The sequence below is a fragment of the Lithobates pipiens genome, unplaced genomic scaffold (genome assembly GCF_037356315.1).
Source record: "Lithobates pipiens isolate NorthernLeopardFrog02 unplaced genomic scaffold, aLitPip1_a1.2 Scaffold_22, whole genome shotgun sequence".
Taxonomy (NCBI): domain Eukaryota; kingdom Metazoa; phylum Chordata; class Amphibia; order Anura; family Ranidae; genus Lithobates; species Lithobates pipiens.
This window is the reverse complement of record NW_027507784.1, coordinates 67,710,939-67,732,483: the sequence shown is the minus strand read 5'-3', so window position 1 is coordinate 67,732,483 and position 21,545 is coordinate 67,710,939. Positions and strand designations below refer to the sequence as shown.

Below are 21,545 nucleotides of genomic sequence, written 5' to 3'. Positions count from 1 at the left end.
GAAGGGATGTTTGTTGGCCTTTGGGGACTCCTGGACCATGAAAGTTGGTTTCTCCCTCTACCACACTTCCTGTTGTTCAACTGGAACTTCGTTTTTCCTCTGTCAGACCTCTTGGATAAAGTAATCATTGCCATTATTCTAGCAGCAGGTTTTAACTCCAACTTGTTCACCTTACCAAAAAGAAAAGGACACATTTGCCCTATTCAGTACTTAAAAGCAGTAAATGTCTTAATTTGAGTCCAAAAGTTTTGTCAGGCCTGCCTGTCTGGAAGGGAGGTATTTGGGGGTAGTGTAGTGGGGGGGAAGAGGGTAGGAATAAGGGTGGGCATGGATTTAGGAGAACTCCACCAGTGGCATAAGCAATTTTGGGGGGGGGGGGGGGAATTCACACTTTTTTTTTTTTTTTTTTTTTTTTTTTTTATGTCCAATGAATACATTTTTTCCCCAAAACTGGTAGCCTCAGTAGAGAGAATTCATACACAAATTGGGTTTCTTGCAAGAGATGTCCTGAACACCTTGCCACTCTGACATTGGATGAATTTTGAGCCATTTGGTTGTCTCTTTCAGCAGTGGAAGGTGAGATGATCAGGATTCAGCCAGACAACACCATGGCTGTGGACTACATCAATCATTAGGGAGGGGCAAGAAATCTTACTGCAGTGAGAGATAGAAGGGATTGCAGCTTGGGCAGAAGCCCACATTCCAGGCAGACTACCCTGTAAATCTGGAACCCGAGAGAATGGTCTCTACATCTGGAGGTGTTCCAATACCTGTGCAATAGGAGGGTGCGCTGGATGTGGGCCTCCACGTTCAACAAACTGGACATGCTCGTCTCTTGCTTCCCTGCAGAAACAGTGGATGCTCTGGTGGCTCCATGGGATTAGTAGAACCTGCTCTACAGTGCCTTGAAAAAGTCTCCATACACCTTGAAATGTTCTACATTTTCCAACCAACAATGTAAATGTATTTGTATTGGAATTGTATGTGATAGACCAACACAAAGTGGCACATAATTGTGAAGTAGAAGAAAAATGAAAGGTTTCAGATATTTATTTGTAAAAAAAATAAATAATGAAAAAGTGTGGTGTGCATTTGTAGCCAGCCCCCCCTCAATATTTTGTAGAACCATATTTTGCTACAAGTCTTTTTGGAGATGTCTCTACCAGCTTTGCATATCTAGAGAATGAAATTTTCACCAATTCTTCTTTGCAAAGATAGCTCAAGATCTGTCAGATTAAATGTAGAGCATCTGTGAACAGCAATTTGCAAGTCTTGCCACAAATTCCCAACTGGATTTAGCTCTGGACTTGGACTGGGTCATTCTAAAGCCTCATACACACTATCAGATTTTCTGCTGATTTATTTTTTTTCCCCCCTTCAGATTTACCAAAACCATATGAGTTCAGACCTTAGAAATTTCAATTTTATGCAATCAGGCAGGCCTTTGCACTACATAGTTTTGGAAAACCTGATGGGGCTTAACACATGAATATGCCTTGATCTATGCCAGGAGTCTCCAAATTATGTGTCTGTGAATGCCAGTTTTGCAATGCCTCATGGGATGTATAGTTCTGCAATTGCCAGAGGGCCATAGTTTGGAGATCCCTGATCTAAACCATTCCATTGTAGCTCTGGCTGTATATCTGCTGGAAGTGGAACCCTGCCCCAGTCTCATGGTTTTTGCACTCTTAACAGGTTTTCTTTTAAGATTGCACTACATTTGGCTCCATCCATCTTCTCATCAATTCTGATCAGCTTCCCTGTCCCTGCTAAAGAAAAGCATCCCCACAAAATGATGCTGCCACTGCCACCATGTATCACAGTGGGGATGGTGTGATCAGGGTGATCTGAGCTGTGGCTCGCTGCAGCTCCTCCAAAGATACCATGGGCCTCTTGGCTTCTCTGATTAATACTCTCCCTGCCTGGCTTGTCAATTTAGGTGGATGGCCATGTCTTGGTAGGTTTACAATTGTGCCATACACTTTCCATTTTCAGATGATGGATTGAAAAGCTTGGGATGTATTTTTTCTTTTTTTTTTTTAACCTAACCATGCTTCAAACATAGCAACTGTATCCCTGACCTATCTGGTGTGTTCTTTGGCTTTCTCTATGCTGTTTGTTCTCTAACAAACCTCTGAGGACTTTACAGAACAGATGTATTTATACAGAGATTCAATTATACACATGTGGACTCTATTTACTAATTAGGTGACTTCTGAAGGTAATTGGTTCCACTAGATTTCATTTAGGGGTATATCACAGTAAAGAGGACTGAATACAAATGCACGCTACACTTTTCACACATTTAGGAGTCAAAAAACTAAACCATTTGTCATTTTCCTTCCACGTCACAGTTATGTGCCACTTTGTGAAAAAATATGAAACTGAACCAAAGCGCCAAGGAATGAAAGTAAGTGTTAATATGGATAAAGAAAACAAATTCCTTTACTACATAATTAAAGCAGCTGCAGTGTGAACAATTAATAAATGATAAAAAGTATACCACACTAAATGCTTTAAAAAAAAAAAAAAAAAAAACACGTAATAAACGATACACTGGTAACAATTAATAAAATTAATCAAACAGTACCTAGTGGGGGAAAAAAAAGGTGATCGTGCTAGTGAAACAAGAAGCAAGTCACAGCACTGAATATTAAGTGCTTTAAATAGGGTGCCCTCCTAATAGATGTGCACTCAACCCCTTGGAGTGGACCAACTATCACTAGTTAGGTCAAATGCGTGTGTGGTGCAACTCCTATGGACATCCTCTGGACCATTAATTGGCAGCGGTGAATGTTCCTCATATAAAATAGATATAATAGAAAAAGCCTCATTATGCAGTACCGTTGCTAAACAGCTATTCAAAAAAAATATAAAAAGGTATTGAACTCACATATATGAGTGCCTAATGTCCTGGCACCAGGAGTGAACAGCAGGTACAAGTAAATCCATCTGGTTGGTTGATGCAGCTGCTGGCTCAATAAAGGCTTGATTTCCAGAAATCAAGCCTTTATCGAGCCGGCAGCTGCATCAACCAACCATGCAGATTTCAAGATTTAACTTCTGGTACATTTGCATCTCAAAAGTGCAGGAGGTCAGAAGTGGTATATTAAAAAAAAAATACATAACACCTATGCTTCGGCTGCAAAATAGGGGATCGGGCCAAGAGTTGGGCCCCTCATTAGTGTTGCATTACGTGTGCAACTTATCTGCCTCATAGACTAAATAAGAAGAAAAAGTGTAAGCCTTTCGCAGGCCCAATTGTGTAGAGGGAAGGCACCAATCATAGTAGCGACTGCTACTTTTGCATGGTTCCCCTAATTGCAAAATGGATCTCGAGGAAGAGGACAGTGGAATATCCAAACATTCCATCTGCACTGCATCCTTTACCCCATGGTGCATAAAAGCATACCCCCTTGTAATTTTGAAGCAATTTTGACCTGAAGCTGCATCTTGGAAACTGGAGCCCATTAAAGAGGAAGTAAACGCTGATGGGTTTACTTCCCCTTTGATTCCCTGCAAAGGTAAAGCATAATGGACTACTGTGCATTGCATAGTAGTCCGTTATGTGTCACTTACCTGACACAGGAGCCAGCGAAGTCACCGCTGTCCCCTGTAGTCCGAAGCATCCATCTTCTTGGTGGGTCTCGCTGCTCCGGCGCTGTCATTCGTCGGAGCCGCGATGACGTCACTCCCGCGCATGCGCACGGGTGCCGCCACTCGCGGCATATTGCCGTTAACTGTGTTGCGCGCGCATGCGCCGTAGACAGCGGTGCCTGTCTTTCGGCAAATATCTCCTAGACCGTGTAGGTTTAGGAGATATTTCTTGGACCTACAGGTAAGCCTTAATCTAGGCTTACCTGTAGGTCAAAGTGGTTTGTAAGGGTTTACAACCACTTTAATACTCAGGACTTAAGTTTCCTTTATTAGTGAGCCAATTCTGATAAAATTTAGCTACTTTAAATTTAAAAGACTTTCTTCTGGTAGACCAGTGTTATCAGTCAGAATACTGTAGCAAAAGCGATACACATTTAACAAAGATGGAACTGCAAGCATCTCACAGAGACATCCATAGAAGCATCTTCGGATGAGAAGGGTTAAAGAAAATCACCATGCACGTTCACTGCAGTTAGTTAAAGTAGAAAGCCAAACTGGTGTGATTGTTTCCTGTGGCAATACAGCATACACGGCAGAGGAATGGTATGCATGGGTGTCATCCATGAAGGAAGCCTCTCTCAAAGCCCATGCACAAAAACCCAACCTAGAATTTGCCAGGGCCAATGCTGATAAAGAAGACTACTCAGACTTTATACTTTATGTGATGAGACCAAGATCAATGTTTTTGGAACGGATGGCTTCAAAACTGTACAGCATCACAAAGATGAAGAGTACAAGGAAAAATGCATGGTGCCTACAGTGAAAAATGGTGGTGGCAGTATCCTTCTGTGGACTTGGTGCTGTCCTTACAAATCATGGCAGGCATACAAAATACTAGATAGACTCATTTTTATCGTGGGGGTGTATTCATTTTTGCATGAACTAATTTGAGCAAAACTGATAATTTTGTAATTTAAGTTATATTATTAACCTTACTTTCATGTAACGAACTAAATAGAATGTTCTATAGAACTCAGTTTTGTCAAAAGTTTGGAAATTGTTCTTGTGTTCATTGAGATATTGATTAAAATCTTATTTTTCAAAAGGGGTGTATTTATTTATGCTGAACACTGTATATAACAATATGTGGGCTCTTTAACCACCCCAGACTATTTAACTGACAATTGTGCGGTCGTGCGACATGACTCCCAAACAAAATTGGCGTCCTTTTTTCCCTACTAAATTAATTTTCTTTTGGTGGTATTTGATCACTTCTACTGCTTTTATTTTTTGCACTATAAATAAAAAAATAGCAACTTTTTTTTGCTATAATAAATATCCCCAAAAAATATATAACATTTTTTTTTTTCCAGCAGTTTAGACTGATGCATATTCTACATAATTTTGGTTATAAAAAATAAATCACAATAAGCGTTTGATTGGTTTGCTCAAAAGTTATAGCGTCTACAAAATAGGGTATAGTTTTATGATATATATACACATATAAATGCAACTGGCAGTGAGGGGGTTAACCACTAGGTAGGCACTGTAGGGGTTAACAGTGTCCTAGGGAGAGATTCCAACTGCGGGGGGGGGGGGGGGGGGCTATGTGTGACATGACACTGATCACCGCTCCCAATCACAGGGAGCTTCGATCAGTGTCATTAGTTAGAACGAGGAAATGCTTGTTTACATTAGCATTTCCCCATTCTTGCTCTGCGTGAGACAACAGCGGGTATCCCTGCGGACATCGAGTCTCCGCACCCGCAAACCACTTCTTAAAGGTCAACGATTTTCACCGGACCTCCATGGCGTGAGCCTAGGCCGCTGCATGTGTGAATGGAGCCTTAATAAGTTATGGGGCTGAGCAGGCAGAGCCCCACACAGCCTGTTATTTTTCAAACAATAATAGCAGGCGCCAAAAGAAGATGCCCACCCACCGGCACTGGGGAGGGAGGGGGAATGGCTGCAGCTACTGGAACATGTTACATAAGGAGAATTGATCCTTGAGGCTGGGTTCACAATGGAGAACACAGAAGCTCACAGCAGGAGTCCAGTGCATCACCATTTAAGCCCAAATTTTTAGCTGCTGCAGAGACAATTGCACCGGCTTCATAGAGAGCTAGTCACAGGCTCCTGGTATGCAAATTGGATGCAGGGAAACCCCCATGCAATTTTCAATACTGTGAACCCAACCTTAAAGAGCTGTATGCAGAGGACTACAAAATTTTGTATTGTTATTGGCAAATTGAATCTTTTACCAGTTTTCTATAAAGTAGCTGTCAGGGAGTCTAGTAGTGAAATTTGTCTTCCTTCCTTTCCACGCCACCATTATGAAGACGTTGCTCTCTAGCAGCTGCGCTCCTCAAATATTTCTACATTCAAAAAGGAGAACTCTATCAATAAGCTTTGTAACAAGTGAGACAGCACAGTGATGAAATTTCTGAGAGGTATATGAAGCTAGAATAAGATCATCACCAGCCACACAATAAATACATTAATATGTTATAGCACAATGGCTAACCCTTTTGCTTTACAGCACTAGGGTACTTTGTTTGAAACTCAATCAAGCTACTACCTGCATGAAGTTTGTACATTCTGCCTGTGCTTGGATGGGTTGCCTTTCAAAAACCAAAGGCAGGTTAACAGGTCCCTCTCCAAAGTATGTGTAGTTACTGTATGTGTGTGAGACAGAGACCATACACAGAGATCCTTGAGGGCAGAGATGAATGTGACTGTATAGTAAAGTTTCAGCACTATATAAAAAAAAAAAAAAAAAAAAAAATACCTGTAATAAATGAATAGGTCATCTGTAATATGCATAAGAAGATCACAGCTGGTTTCTGTGCGACTCTTCTCTCCCCTAACCAGGAGCCAAGTTGTTGACAAGCATTAGGCATTGTGTATGTAGAGGCAGGACGAGAGATGCTTATGAGCAAAATAACAGTTTGCACATAATAAAAATCATCTCAGTGATTTGTACATTACATATTTTATATACATAAAATAATCATCCTTTGTATCTAAAACAGTCCCATCAAATGGTGCCAATGACATTCAAGAAAAATATATATTTATTTTTAGAAAAGACAACTAAGTACAAAATCTAGGCACAGAAGGAAAACAAGTAACAACATGCTTTGCTCTGATCGCCACATGCCCATTTCTAAATCGTCATTTGCAATGGTCAGCAATACAGAATTTGGTCTTAAAAGCATAAGTTCATCTTTCAAGAAAGCAAAATGCAAATTTTTTTTTTTAATGAGCATTTATCATTTTTTTCCTGCAAGAGCCTTGAAAGCATTACACCTGTGATCAGTGGATCATGAGTACAATGGGCCTGTGAATGAACTAAGAACGCTCATCAGCACCCTCACAGTTCATTCAGAAGTGCAAGCCATCAGACACGGGGGCTGGTTGTAGTTGATTAATTTGAAGAAAACTGAATGGCATGGACAGAGCCCCACTTGTCCATGTCGTCTTTAAATTGTGACAGCAGGTGCAGAGAGAAGAACCCTTGCCCGCTGACCTTGAATACGGGTGGAATGTGTAACAAATAACAAAACGTGAACTTAGCCTTTAAATGTCTTACAGGGACTGATCTCAAAACTGGCCACCTCCAGCATGGGACAGAGAGAACTGAAGATTTCTGGGACCTGAATGCTATAGCTGAAGTATTTCAAAACCAATCACTTGTCTTATCTATATATCTTGCAGGCTTAAGGTTCTAATTTATAGCAAGCAGGAAATTAATCTTCTCAGCTGAGGGAGGACATTGCCCACTGTCGGACATCGGTTGGACAATTGGGATACTTCTGAAGGGCTTCCAGTATTTGGCTGTTATCCAGAAGCAGTTTCATCAGTCTATATTCTTTCTGAGTCCGAACAGAAAGGCCTTCCATTGGTTTGATCAGTTCCAGCTGGTACAAATGTTCAAAAGCCTGAAACAGAAAGGAAATGCATCAACCAAAGCTTGCTGATACATTGTATCCCAGCATCAGCTAAGAAGATATATGCAAGAATAAAACAAAACAAAAAGCACACATGATGGGGTGTGTATTCTATAGTGTTTTTTCACAAGTTTTATTTTCTATCCATGATGTGTAATCATCAGAGAGTAAATAAAGTGGATCAGGGTCTTAAAAGCGCTTTATCTCTACATACGGTTTAAAAATATTTAATACAGTAATGAAAAGAAGAAACCGTAAGCAAGAGGTGACATTATCAAAAACGACTTTAACCACTTGGGATCCGCGCTATTGCGAAATGACGGCATTAGCGCGGATCTACTTTTCCGGGACTACGTCTATTGACGTCGTCCCGGGTACGAGCGGCCTGCGCGCGCCCTGAGGGGCGCGCGTGGCGCGCTCTGTGATCGGCGAGTCCGTGAGACTCGCCTGATCGCCGATCCGTGCAAGGGGTCGATCCCGACCCCTTATCACGTGATCAGCTGTCAGCCAATGACAGCTGATCACGTGATAGAACGAAGCCGGTAATCGGCTATTATTCCTCCTCGCGCTGACAGCGCGAGGAGAGAAAAAAAAAGCCGATCACCGGCGGCCGTGATCGGGACATCAGTCCCGATCACGGCCAGCAATACAGCTGACCACCTGCCCCCTGCCAGTGCCCACCTGCCCACCGCAGTGTCATCCTGAATAAAAGTAAGTGCCCCCCATCAGTGCCACCCAGCAGTGCCCATAGTGCCCACAGTGCCACCCACAGTGCCCACAATGTGCCTCAAAGGTGCTGCACCCCAGTGCCGCCCATCAGTGCCCAGCAGAGCCACCTATCAGTGCCCATCAGTCCCATCTATCAGTGGTACCTATCAGTTCCCATCCGTGCCACTTATCCGTGCCACCCATCCATGCCATCTTATCTGTGCCCATCAGTGCCGCCTTATCTGTGCCCATCAGTGCCGCCTTATCTGTGCCTATTAGTGCCGCCTTATCTGTGCCTATCAGTGCCCACCAGTGCAGCCTATCAGTGCCCACCAATGCAGCCTATCAGTGCCCACCAATGCAGCCCATCAGTGCCCACCAATGCAGCCCATCAGTGCCCACCAATGCAGCCCATCAGTGCCCACCAATGCAGCCCATCAGTGCCCACCAATGCAGCCCATCAGTGCCCACCAATGCAGCCCATCAGTGCCCACCAATGCAGCCCATCAGTGCCCACCAATGCAGCCCATCAGTGCCCACCAATGCAGCCCATCAGTGCCCACCAATGCAGCCCATCAGTGCCCACCAATGCAGCCCATCAGTGCCCACCAATGCAGCCCATCAGTGCCCACCAATGCAGCCCATCAGTGCCGCCTAATCAGCGCACTTCAATGAAGGAGAAAAATGACCCGTTTGCAAAATTTTATAACAAACTATTAAAACATGATTTTTTTTTTTTTTGCATCATCTTTTTTTGTTTGTTTAGCAAAAAATAAAACTCCGAGCTGTAACTAAATACCACCAAAAGAAAGCTCTATTTGTGGGAAAAAAATGATAAAAATTTCATTTGGGTACAGTGTTGTATGGCCGCGCAATTGTCATTCAAAGTGCATCAGCGCTGAAAGCTGAAAATTGGTCTGGGACTGAGGGGGGTTTAAGCGCCCAGTAAGCAAGTGGTTAAGGAAAAAGTTACTCTAAATTACAAATTAAAAAAAAATAACAACAAAACTATAGTGATGCATTCTATAATGTTTCCACTAGATGGCAATGTGTACTTACAGCTCATGACTAATCTATGAAAATACTAAGGTAGCCCAATTTTCTCAGTAGTACAATAATATTCCAAATACAAAGAATGCTGGAAACATCCTACCTTCAGCACTACAGCCTTCTCAAAGTTATAGACGGAATGAGCCTTCCTCTGAACAAACTTCTGGTATTCTGCAGCAACAAATGTATATAAATGAACATTTCAATGCAAAACAGGTCACATGGTATAAAACCACTTTTTGCATTGCAGGGACTATAGGCTGCTATGGTTGTGCTATCATTATGAAATGCTAGTTGCCTGGCCATCATTATTCAGCTGATGTGGTCAATAGTTCAAGGATACAGAAAAAAAAATACAGAAAAAAAAAAAAAAAAAAAAGAAGATAGCCGAGGAGTCTTCACTCGGACTTTCATTTTCAGGATGTCAGTTCCTGGACTGCAACTTAAAAACACTGAAGTCATGGGTGGCGGGGTAACTAGCATTTTCAGATGAATGCCAATGTTGGCAGCCTCCATGTTTTTTTTCACTACAGATTTTCAATATTATTTTGTAAAGAACTGTGCAAGTCATAATTAAGCCTAGGTTCACAATGATGCGATTTGACATGTCAAATTGGTGGCAATTGCACCGCCTGAACTGGTGTGACGCCGCACTGATTCCCAAAAGTCCTTTCTGTATTACTTTTGGCGACTTCGAACGTGATTTCAATAGACATCTGTGCAGGAACCCACACAGTTGTCTCTGAGAACGCTCCCAAAGTCAGACTGACATGTGGGTATGAAATCGTGCAAGTTCAGCTTTACTTGCACAATTTCAATTCTGATGTAAGAGTGAACCTAGGCTAAAAGCCCATTAACTGATTGACACTGACCCAGCAAACACTGCAGCTGTGATAAGTTAAGAGAGTTCACTCAATCGCACAGCAGATTCCAGAGAACTCCTCACATGTGGGTGGAGCGGTCTGCTTTCTGGCATTTGTTTTTAAACCATCAGCAAAACCTAACAAGACAATTTCATAGAAAAAAAAAAAAAACGATTTATTCTAGGAACACACAGTTGCTCCGGGCCTCCTCTACTTTATTTTGAGGAAGCTTTGCTGTAAAGGGGGGTGGACAGACACAGGGAGGCCAATTTACTAGGTCTTCACACTGAAGACATAGTTCAATTATCCATGTTAAAAAGCAAAGTCCTGTTAATATATTTTATCTATACACAATTGGGTATTTAAAGCAAACTTAAAAGTGAATTTAAATTGAACACCACTACAATTTACTGAGTGGCTTTTCTCAACTACTTTAGTAAATCAGCCTCTGTGTTTCAGGATGTCAGACACTGTCCTGTAAATGAAGGAGGTAAAAAGGTGTGGATTATTTTTTGTTAGGCAATTTCAGTGTCTGCTTTGAACAATATGCTCTTCCATTAGCCTCTAACAGCAGATTGTAAAGTTAGTGAGGAGCCCACAGTGACCAAGTGTTCAGCTTTCATTAGCCCGACTGTACAATGCTGGTGAAATCTGATTGGCCACTGTGGGTTACAGCAAAGATATTCAAAAGACTATAGGTAGGGAAAAATAATTGCAAATCAATCACATGGATACATCTACCATAGAAAAACAGATCTCACCATTGTGGACCATCTGGAAATTGAAAGGCTCCCCTTGGTAGGTATCTTGTAAGTGCTTCATAGCGATAACTAAACACATCTCCAAAACAGACAGCCCTGCAGATGAGACACACCAGTGAAAACCACCATAAAAACAGCAATAAACCAGGAGTCAACCACTCACATACAGCTTTGTTTACTAAACTCCCCAGTAGGCAGTTTTCCAGGTAGACAAAAGACCTCAATTTAAAAAGGGGTTGTAAAGGTTCGTGTTTTTTCACCTTAGTACAACTTAGGCATTAAGGTGAAAAAAAACACCTGCCAGTGACTGCCCCCCAGCCCCCTCCGTTTTACTTGCCTGACCCCTCAAATTTGACCCACGGGGATGCGCTGCCTCCCTGCCCGGGGTTCTCGGCTGATGATTGGATAGATTGATAGCAGCGCAGCCATTGGCTCCAGCTGCTGTCAATTAAATCCAATGACACGAGCGCTGGGGGGGGGGGCGGGTCTTGGGCGTCGGGAGACGGGGCTGAGTCCTGCATTCGGCCTATATGGACAGCGAATGCTGGACACCGGAGTGCGCCTGCATGGTAATTATCCGGGAGAGTGCTTCTCCCAGGGGGGGGGGGGTTATCTGCTGTGGGGAGGAGCCGCTTGAGCTGCCGAGGAACCCCAGAAGTCGAGCATCAAAACGAGCTGCACAATGGAGGCAAGTATGACATTTTTTTTCTTTAATAACACAACCTTTAGTGTCACTTTAAACCGGATTCTAAAACACATTACAATAAAAACAGAAGTCTCAGAACTAAACTCTCAATCAACAAACCATTTTTAATCCTTGTGTCTAGTGCGTGTGTGTGCACACACAGTACTGTGCAAAGATTTTAGGCAGGTGTGAAGAAATGCTGTAAAGTAAGAATGCTTTCAAAAGCATACATTTTAATCGTTTATTTTTATCAATTTACAAAATGCAAAGTGAGTGAACAGAAGAAAAATCCAAGCCAAATCAATATTTGGTATGACTGACTACCCATTGGCTTCAAACCAGCTTCAATTCTTATACTTGCATACAGTCGAGGATTTTCTAGGATTAGACACGGTTATATTCTTAACCAATTATACAAAGCAGAGGCTAATGAATATCAATTTCTTATGTACGTTGAAACACAGTCATTAACAGAAAGGAATGGAAGGAGGCTTAAAACTGGGTGAGGAACAGGCTTACTCGGCTATTAAGGTGATATTGTGGAAGACTGTTTCATGCCACTGTTCATACACCATGACAAGCCTGAGCACAGCAACAAGAAACAAGGCAATTGATCTACTAAAATTGGAGAGTGCAAAATCTGGCACAGCTCTGTATAGAAACCAGTTTCCATTTTTTTGTCAAAGCTTCAATGAACAAGTTGAAGTTAGAAGTTGATTGACTACCATGCACAGCTGCACCAGATTCTGCACTCACCCATTTTAGTAAATCAACCCTATGGAAGTTATACGGCATCAGAAGCTGCATTAGCACCTGCTTGGTATAACGGATTAACCACCTAACATACATTTACTGCGGCCGTTCTGTGCCAGATCACGTATCTAATACGTGATCTAACACACCTGGCACATGCACTACCGCCAACCTGCTCCAGCTGTGATTGGACACAGTGGGATCCAATCAACAGGTCCAGCAAACTATGTCCGCCGGGACCCGCTGAACATTTGGGACACAAGCAGAATAGCCGTCGGCCTATGTAAACAAGGCAGAGTGTTGTGACAGCAAGGAAAGCTTTGATACTGGAGGAAAACAGATCTTTGCTTTCCCCCAGTCAAAGCACCTTCCACACAATAAACTTATGCATACATTTAACCCTTTGATGACCCCTACTGTTAACCCCTTCCCTGCCAGTGTCATTAGTATAGTATTAGCTCTGAGTGATTTGTCCGTCGCAATATCACAGTCTCGCCTAAAATCGCTGATCGCGGTCATTACTAGTAAAAAATAAAGAAAAAATATCCCATCTTTTTAGACGCTAACACTTTTGTTTTCAGGCACAGGATGAAGGGAAGGCTGAAGTGGTAAGGCATGACTTTTTGATGCTGCAACGTGTCTTGCATTTGAAATTGTCCAATACTTCAAGTGTGCAAAGGTGTAGCAGTTCGGAGAAGCAAGAATGAAATGTAATGCGACACGTCACACATACACTATATGACCAAACATGAGTTGACACTCAACCATCAGGCTGACTATATGGCCAAATGTATGAGGAACCCTCCAAACTAATGAATTCAGTTGAAGGGTACTGCTAAGGCCCCTTACACACACACACACACACACACACACACACACACACACACACACACACCTCTATGGAGGATCGGATGAAAATGGCCTGTCCGTTTTCATCCGAACTGATAGACGAATGGAAAACAGGGTTTCCATCCATCTATATTCAGCAGATCGGAGCAGATCGGATGTCAGCGGACATATCACCGCTGACATCCATCGATCCATAGACCTGCATGGAGCGTGCGTCAAGGACCGCCTAAAAAAAGGCGCGCAGGGGGCATGGCCCGGAACCGGAGGAAGATGGCAGCTTGAACCGAGAGCTCCCCCACCTAGAGCTCCTATACTGCCTTTAATCAGCGGGACAATCCTTTCACCTGTGTGCGACAATGACCGGAAAGAGCTAGTCAATCACTCTGTCCCAGCAGGACCCATCCACACAACTCAGCCGCAATATATCGGCAATATTCTGGACGCAGCACGCATCTCAGGCCTCGGATCGGAGTGAGGCGAATAATGAGGAAGGATTTTGAGCGCCAACTGCTTAGTGACAGCAGGCGTCCGGGGGTTGGTCTTGATCTTCCTCCCTCCGCTTTATAATGCAGAGTGGCATTGGCATACCGTGGCTAGTTCTTGGCCTTGGGACTCCATGCTGTAAGTGAGGTGTTTTCACCAAGTTTCTTTTTATTCACCATTTAGCACAGCCACTCATTTTGCTTGGGCAGTTGTTGCCCAAGGATTGGGTCCATACACTTACACAATCACGTCTTTTAATTTTACAGTATATTCACTGGAATTGGCATCCACACTCCACCATTAATCACTCACTATTCGTGTTCCTCATGCTGCAATCCTGGGCCTCGATGTGGCCATGTCTGTGCGCCCTCAGCTCCCGTGGGAGGTTTGATTTCCCGTGGGAGCTTTGTATTATATCATTATCAACTCAATCATGTTGTTCATGAGATAGTATAATCTTATTTTTTTTACCAATATATCTATTTTTCATAGTTTGGTTATGAATTATGTCATCTTCATGCATAATAAATTGTTAAGATTTTACCTAACTATATCATGTTATCCCTGTGATTCAATGTTCATGTGTCCATAGTCCATGATCATGAAATTCTATTTTTTTTTGGTCTTAGCTGTGCTTCGCGTAAAGTACCAATTTTTCTTTTCGTTGCATTTTTTTTGTATATAACAGGGATGGAGGCAGACGAATCTATCCATTCGTTGCCTCATCTAAAGTCCCAAAAAACTCTGTCCTCCTTTTGCTGCCAATCCTGGGGGGGGGGATTTTAACATGGCTCAAGATCCAGTGTTAGATACATCTACTGGCACCTCCTCCTCCTCTGCGCTACCTCAGGTGAAGCTTCAATTAGCTTCCATAACGTTAAATGACACCTGGTGCAATCGTAACCCTCAAGACAAGTTACACATTTTTCTTATCACCACATAATTGCTACTCGAGGCTGGATTATCTCTTTATCCATCGGACACAATATGAGGCTCATAAATGTGTCATACAGGGACACCTGCTTGCTATAGTATCTAGGAAAAGGATACTAGCACTGATGCTATCTCTTTCTAAAAAGACAACCAAGCTGGAAGCCCAACAAATGATCCCAGGCTATCCAAGTAGCTACAGAGTTAGTGGACACGCAAGCCCTGTTGGTAGAGGAACTTTTTAAAAAGGAGCGAAGAGACCACCTACTGTCACAAAAAATTTTTTACGAGCAGGGCAATAAGCCAGGTAAACTTTTAGCTAGGCAAGGGTACACAAAAATGTATGCTTGCCTGCACGGTCCACCATGTAACAGGCCTGTCAATTTACTCCAAAAACAAAGACATTGCGCAACAATTCTTTTGCTTCTATAGCGAACTCTACAATCTCTGGCAAGCCAGAGTCCTGTGGCAGATGGGACCCGTTCCCAATTAATACAGGACTTTCTTATCAAATATAGCCCTGGTCCCCTGTCAGAAAGCGACCAGATCGTGTTAGAGGCCCATTGTCCGAGGAATGGACAGAAGGCCTAAAAGCCACGAAACCGTGCTAAAGCCCAGGACCGGATGAATTCTCAGCGTTTTGCGGATCTTCTAGTGCCGAGTTTCCTTAAAGCCTTTAACACACTGGCTACTACCTCTTGCCCCTCAGACACCTTGAGGGAAGCTTATATTTCAATGATCCCCAAAGAAAATAAGGATCCCACTAATGTGGCTAACTAGCGTACCACGTTCCCGCCTGGGTAGGCTTGGATCAGGTGGGTTTTGTCCCTGGCAGGGAAGCTAGGGTCAAGACCATTAAAGCCCTGAGTTTACATCACTGGCTCACCTCTACCCAATGGGAGGCATTTTTCCTGGCAATGGATGAGGAGAAGGCGTTGATCGAGTGGCCTGGGACTACAGTGCAAGCGGTGTTAACAGCTCTTGGTTTGGGGAGATGTATGCATGGTTTCATTGGCTCCCTTTATGTGAACCCGCAAGCTAGAGTTCGAGTCAACGGCCACCTGTTGGATGCCTTCCTTATCCATACTGGCACTAGGCAGGGGTGTCCTCTTTCGCCTTTACTTTATTTCCTTACACTAGAACCTCTACTATGATGCATACAGGCTAATCCGAAAAAAAGGCAGAGGTTCATCACAGGGAACACAAGATAGCGGCCTTTGCAGATGACACCCTGCTCTTTCTTTCCTCACCACTGATGTCCCTACCCAACCTTATGCCTGTCCTAGATAATTTTAATCACATTTCGAATGCAAAAAAACTCTCAAAATCATTTGCACTAAATATTTCTCTAAAGAACGATCTCGTGCAACAATGTCAACTGAATTTCCTGTTCAAATGGGAAACAGAGGCGATCACCTATCTGGGTATCCAACTCTCTAGCAAGCTAGCAACATTGCAGGTTAAAAATTTTTTATCCAAATTGAAAGTTGTACAACAGGATCACTTTAAGTAGGATATACCCACCCCATCTTGGTTGAACGGGACCCTATCTTAAAGTTAACTGGTTTTACCCCGCCTATTATACAAAATGAAGATGGTCCCGATCTGCTTACCACCCTCCTTTTTTACGGCCTACAGGAAGATGTGTAAATCTTTCCTGTGGGTGACAAAATCAGCTTGCATTAGATGGGCGAAGCTAGTACTACCAAAAGCTAAAGGCGGTATTGTCCTCCCTGACCTACAATGATATTACTGGGCAGTCCACATGACTAGGGTGGCGGATTGGAGAGAGCACGCCCATTGCAAAAGCTGGGTAAATCTTAAATTGCGGAATCTGAGCTGGGCTTGATACCCTGAGTCTCTAAACACATGCCACCTAACCTCTACGTGCATCCCCTTACTGGGCAACTCTCCAGGCATTTGACAGTGTAAGTAAAGTCCATGCGCTATCGGTCACGGAATGCAGATCACCCCTATTAGAAATAATACAGACTTTCCTCTGGGATTGGCGAACACCTACCTATTAAATGAATGGTCATATGCCCAGATGCAAGCAAAACAGAGGCAAGTTTCTACTGCTACAGGATCTCACTGCGTTGTCTAACTCAAAGTCTTTTTGGTTGTCTAACACAAAGTCCCTCTTGGTCCTATAAATACTTTCTAGACGTCCCAGCGAAAAGTGAAAAATACATGAAAGCTCCTACGTGTTCGAATCTCTTGTGTTCAAGTTCCTCGCTCCAGAGTCATGTGATCTCAGCCCTATAAAGTATCCATGTTTGGGGAGCCGTATGCCTCTATGCATTCAGATCATGTATTCTGGGAATCAGCATTGGGTATGGAGATAGGGGACGCTAACTGGGATCGCATTCATCCGTTTATCCACAAATGTTCCCTCAATGTAAGTACACAGGAAAATGGGTATAAGCTTAAAACTAAGTGGTATAAGACTCCAGAGTTGTTTCATAGGATCTTGCAGACGGTGCCAGAACATTGCTGGCATTGTACAATGACACTTTTCTCTACATCTGGTGGTCTTGCTCACTGATTCAACTGTATTGGCGTAAGGTACATGAGGTGACAACGACTATCTCTTTGCTCCCATTGGAGTTTTCACCGGCGAAATACCTCCTTCGTCTTTCAAAAATCCCCCAAAAAAGATACTTTAAAATTGATAGCGATGCATCTGATAAACGCTGCTAGGCTTTGTATAACAGTGCATTGGAGGTACACGTTGTCCCCCTTACTAAAAGAATGGGCACTACGTATCGACCCCATAACAATGGATGGAGGAGCCGATATTCCCTTTGCAAGATAAAATCTTTAGCTTTTCAGCTATTTGGGAGGCGTAGTTCACTTATAAAAACTCCCAGATGCATCAGGAATTGTTGTGAGACAACATGATCTATTTTCAGATGCAGTGTTCTCTCTGACGGTCCACCTTTTGAATCCAGGAGACGATGTGGATTTACTCGGCTAACAGTAGATAGAGGGGGTAGCTAGTGGGATCCCACCCGCTCTCCCTTTTGTAAGCATCCTCTCTTTCTCCCTCACCTCCCTATTTTTCCTATTCTTTCTTCGTTCTCATTGCCTGAGCCCTACTACATGGTGGCTGTGGAGCTAGGGGCTGACTGAAGTAGTCGGCTCTGACCTCTGGGTTGCCTTTAACCACTTCAGCCCCGGAAGATTTGGCTGCTAAATGACCAGGCCAATTTTTGTGATACGGCACTGCGTCGCTTTAACAATTGTGCAGACGTGGGATGCTGTACCCAAACAAAATGTATGCCCTTTCTTCCCCCACAAAGCAAGCTTTCTTTTGGTGGTATTTGATCACCTCTGCAGTTTTTATTTTTTGTGCTATAAACAAAAGAGCGACAATTTTGAAAGAAAACAAATAAAATTATATTATATTATATATATATATATATATATATATATATATATATATATATATATATATATATATATATATATATATATATATATATATATATATATATATACATATACACACATACATATATGCATATACACACACACACATCTTAGTTTTTGCTATAATATACCAAATAAAAATAAAAAAATTCCTCATTTTAGGACAATATGTATTCTACATTTTTTTTAACCAAAAATATCACAATAAGCGTATATTGATCGATTTCGCAAAAGTTATAGCGTCTACAAAATGGGGGAATAGATTTATGGCATTATTACTATTTTTTTTTTTACTAGTAATGGTGGTAATCTTTTTATCGGGACTGCGATATTGCGGCAGACAAATCTAGACCAATTTAGACTATGATGCTCAATAGGAGGGGCCACTATACCCTTACACCCCCAACTTTAGACATTGATAATGATGCATATCTGGTCTTAGAATTTTTTTTTTTGTGTTCATAATCTGTAAACTAATGTCTGGACTACTACAAATGGAACCCGTATCCTAATTTACTGCAATATGCTATATATTTCTTACAAATCTGAATCAATTTTTTTTTAAACGGTCTGCATGTGTGAAAGGGGCCTAATGCTACAGCATTCAAAGACATAATTGGGCTGATTTACTAAAACTAGAGTGCAAAATCTGGTGCAGCTGTGCATGGTAGCCAATCAGCTTCTAAATTTAGCTTGTTCAATTAAGCTTTGATTTAAAAAAAATAAAAAAATAAAAAAAACTTGGAAGCCGACTGGTTTCTCTGCAGAGCTGCACCAGATTTTGCACTCTTCAGTTTTTGTAAATCAACCCCAATATCGTTATAGATAAATCCCCTGGCTATGGAAAGGAATGGGCAAAAACTCACATAAGTGTAATGGGCAGATGTCCATGAATTTTGGTAATATACGGGGAAATGGTCTAAAACTGGAGTGCTGGGAAATTTGGTGCAGCTGGGCATGGTAGCCAGTCAGCTTGTTCAATTAAGCTTAGACTTTAGCCTTACTAAATATAAAGCAACAATGTTTCTACATGTTTGCCACATAGACCAACAGAGAGCAGTATAAGCTCATTTTTGCAGCTCTTCAGGATTTGAGTCATGCGATATTGCCCTTGCACAAGCAGCAGATGTCTATAACAGTCTCTCAACATTTTTACCTTAGGGACCCCTCAGGTGTCTGGGAACCCCTGTTAAAACCAATTCAGTTGGTGATCATTGGGAAGAATGCCCCCCAACAGTGGTTGTCAGAATGTCACCCCTAAGATAATTTTTTTTTTCCTTCAAACATTCTCTACTTGTAAAAAGATAATTAGTGTCATGCCATTGATTCTACTGGTAGCGTTTGCCCTGGAAGTTTGTAGGTACCATCAAATGTGAGGTAAGTAGCCACATATCAAGGAACCCCCCTAGTAACCTTTGGAGAGTTGAGAATGGCTGGTCTATACAGATTGTTCTCACCGTGCAGAATATTGGCTTTCGAGTCCACACTGCGAAGCCTGTAGGCCTCTACAAAGTCTGCTGCATTCAGATGAGGGTGAGATATGCATACTCGACACAAAGCCAGCAGCTGGAAAATAAATAATCAATTAAAGGCTTTTTTTGTATAGATTTAAACTCCTAACTCACCCGCCCTCCAAAAAATAAAAATGCAATGCTCAAAAAAAATTAAAAGGAACACTTTAAAAACACATGAGATCTCAATGGGGAAAAATATCATGCTGCATATCTACACTGATATGGACTGGGTAATGTGTAAGGAACAAAAGGACACCACATAATTTGATGGAAATGAAAATTATCAACCTACAGAGGGCTGAATTCAAAGACACCCTGAAAATCTAAGTGAAAAAATGATGAAGCAGGCTAGTCCATATTGCTGAAATTTCATTGCAGCAACTTAAAATGGTATTTATGAGACTATGGACCCTGGTGCATTTCCTCCAAAATCTGAACCAGGGCATCACTGAGCACCTGAACAGACTGAGGTGCAACCTGGCAGCATCGGATGGACTGAAACATAATGTCCCAGAGGTGTTCTACTGGATTTAGGTCAGGCGAGCGTGGGAGCCAATAGTATCAATTCCTTCATCCTCCAGGAACTGGCTACATACTCTCGCCACATGAGGCTGGGCATTGTCGTGCACCAAAAGGAACCTAGGATCCACTGCACCAGCGCAGAGTCTGACATTGGATCCAAGGATTTCATCCCGTACCCAATAGCAGTCAAGGTGCCATTGTCTCACCCAGCGTTTCTCAACTCCAGTCCTCAAGCCTCCTAGAGTAACTGTCTGTCTCCTGGAATCTCCGCTATGCTCTTGAGACTGTGCTGGGAGACACAGCAAACCTTTTGACAATGGCCCTTTTTGATGTGTCATCTTGAGGTGGACTGCATGTGCAATCTCTATAGGGTCCAGGTATCGCCTCATGCTACCAGTAGTGACATGGACCCTAGCCAAATGCAAAACGAATGAACAATAGTCAGAAGAAAAGAGGAATAGGAAAAAAAAAAAGTCAACGCCCTTTTTGGAGACCTCCAAAAACCATTTTGGAGGTCTCATTGTTGGCCATCTAGTGCACCTAATAATTTCATTAGCAAACGAAGCAGCTGAAACGGATTAACAACCCCCTCTGCTACTTAACGGACCAGATCAATATCCCAGGCGTTTAATTGACTTGATGCTATACTGATTAAAAAGCGTTACTTAAATTTTTTTGAGCAGTGTATATATTAGTAGCTGCTGTGTACAGCACAAAAAGTGTCAGGTAATTATGTTATTTATACTACACAGCGCTCCTATAAAATTACAAAGTGCCTTACTCCGTATTCACCATGCATTAATATATAATAAACCATATATCATTTGTGTATCAACCATTTGATCTCTGGAAAATTTTAACCCCTTCATGACCAGGTAATTTATTGCTATTCAACATGGTGCTACTTTAATTTTCGATTATATGGTCATGCAACACTGTGCGCAAACAAAATATAATTTTTTTCACACAAATAGAGCTTTCTTTTGGCTATCTTTAATCACTACTGGGTTTCTTTTTGTGTTTTTGTTGTTTTATAGAATAATAAAAAAAATGGTATTTGTACTCACGGTAAAATCCATTTCTCCGATTTAATCTATGGACACAGCGCCCCCTTGATCTTGACCATTTGGTTATATCGCCTCCGCAGGAGTAGGATTAGGCAGAACAAAAAACAACTGGCTACACCCATGGGCTGTCCTCAGTCAGTATATAACCCACATCCTGCTCTAAGTATTCAGTTTAGTAGCAAGCAACAATAGAAGTATCAAAAATTACATAGAGGGGTGGGTGCTGTGTCCGAACTCAGAGAAATGGATTTAACGGCAAGTACGAAAATCTAATTTTCTCTTTCGTTCATCGACAGACACAGCGCCTCCTTAATCTTGACCATTGGGATGTCCAAAAGCAATGTCAGGGCTCTTGTGGTTAGCCTTGGGTTATTTTGCTCA

General features: G+C 42.3%; 1 protein-coding gene across 3 annotated transcripts in view; it reads right to left on the bottom strand.

Annotated features, from left to right (window-relative positions):
* Positions 1 to 6,653: 6,653 nt before the first annotated feature.
* Positions 6,654 to 21,545, bottom strand: part of ORC4 (origin recognition complex subunit 4) — an 83,784-nt gene continuing 68,892 nt past the window's right edge. For all 3 annotated transcript variants that reach the window (XM_077447737.1, XM_077447735.1, XM_077447736.1), the window contains exons 11-14: positions 19,519 to 19,627; positions 10,930 to 11,025; positions 9,409 to 9,476; positions 6,654 to 7,538 (exon numbers count right to left, since the gene is read on the bottom strand). In XM_077447737.1, coding sequence (XP_077303863.1) covers positions 7,356 to 7,538; positions 9,409 to 9,476; positions 10,930 to 11,025; positions 19,519 to 19,627 — 456 coding nt within the window. In that variant the 3' untranslated portion in view covers positions 6,654 to 7,355. The remainder of the gene's footprint in view (positions 7,539 to 9,408; positions 9,477 to 10,929; positions 11,026 to 19,518; positions 19,628 to 21,545) is intronic.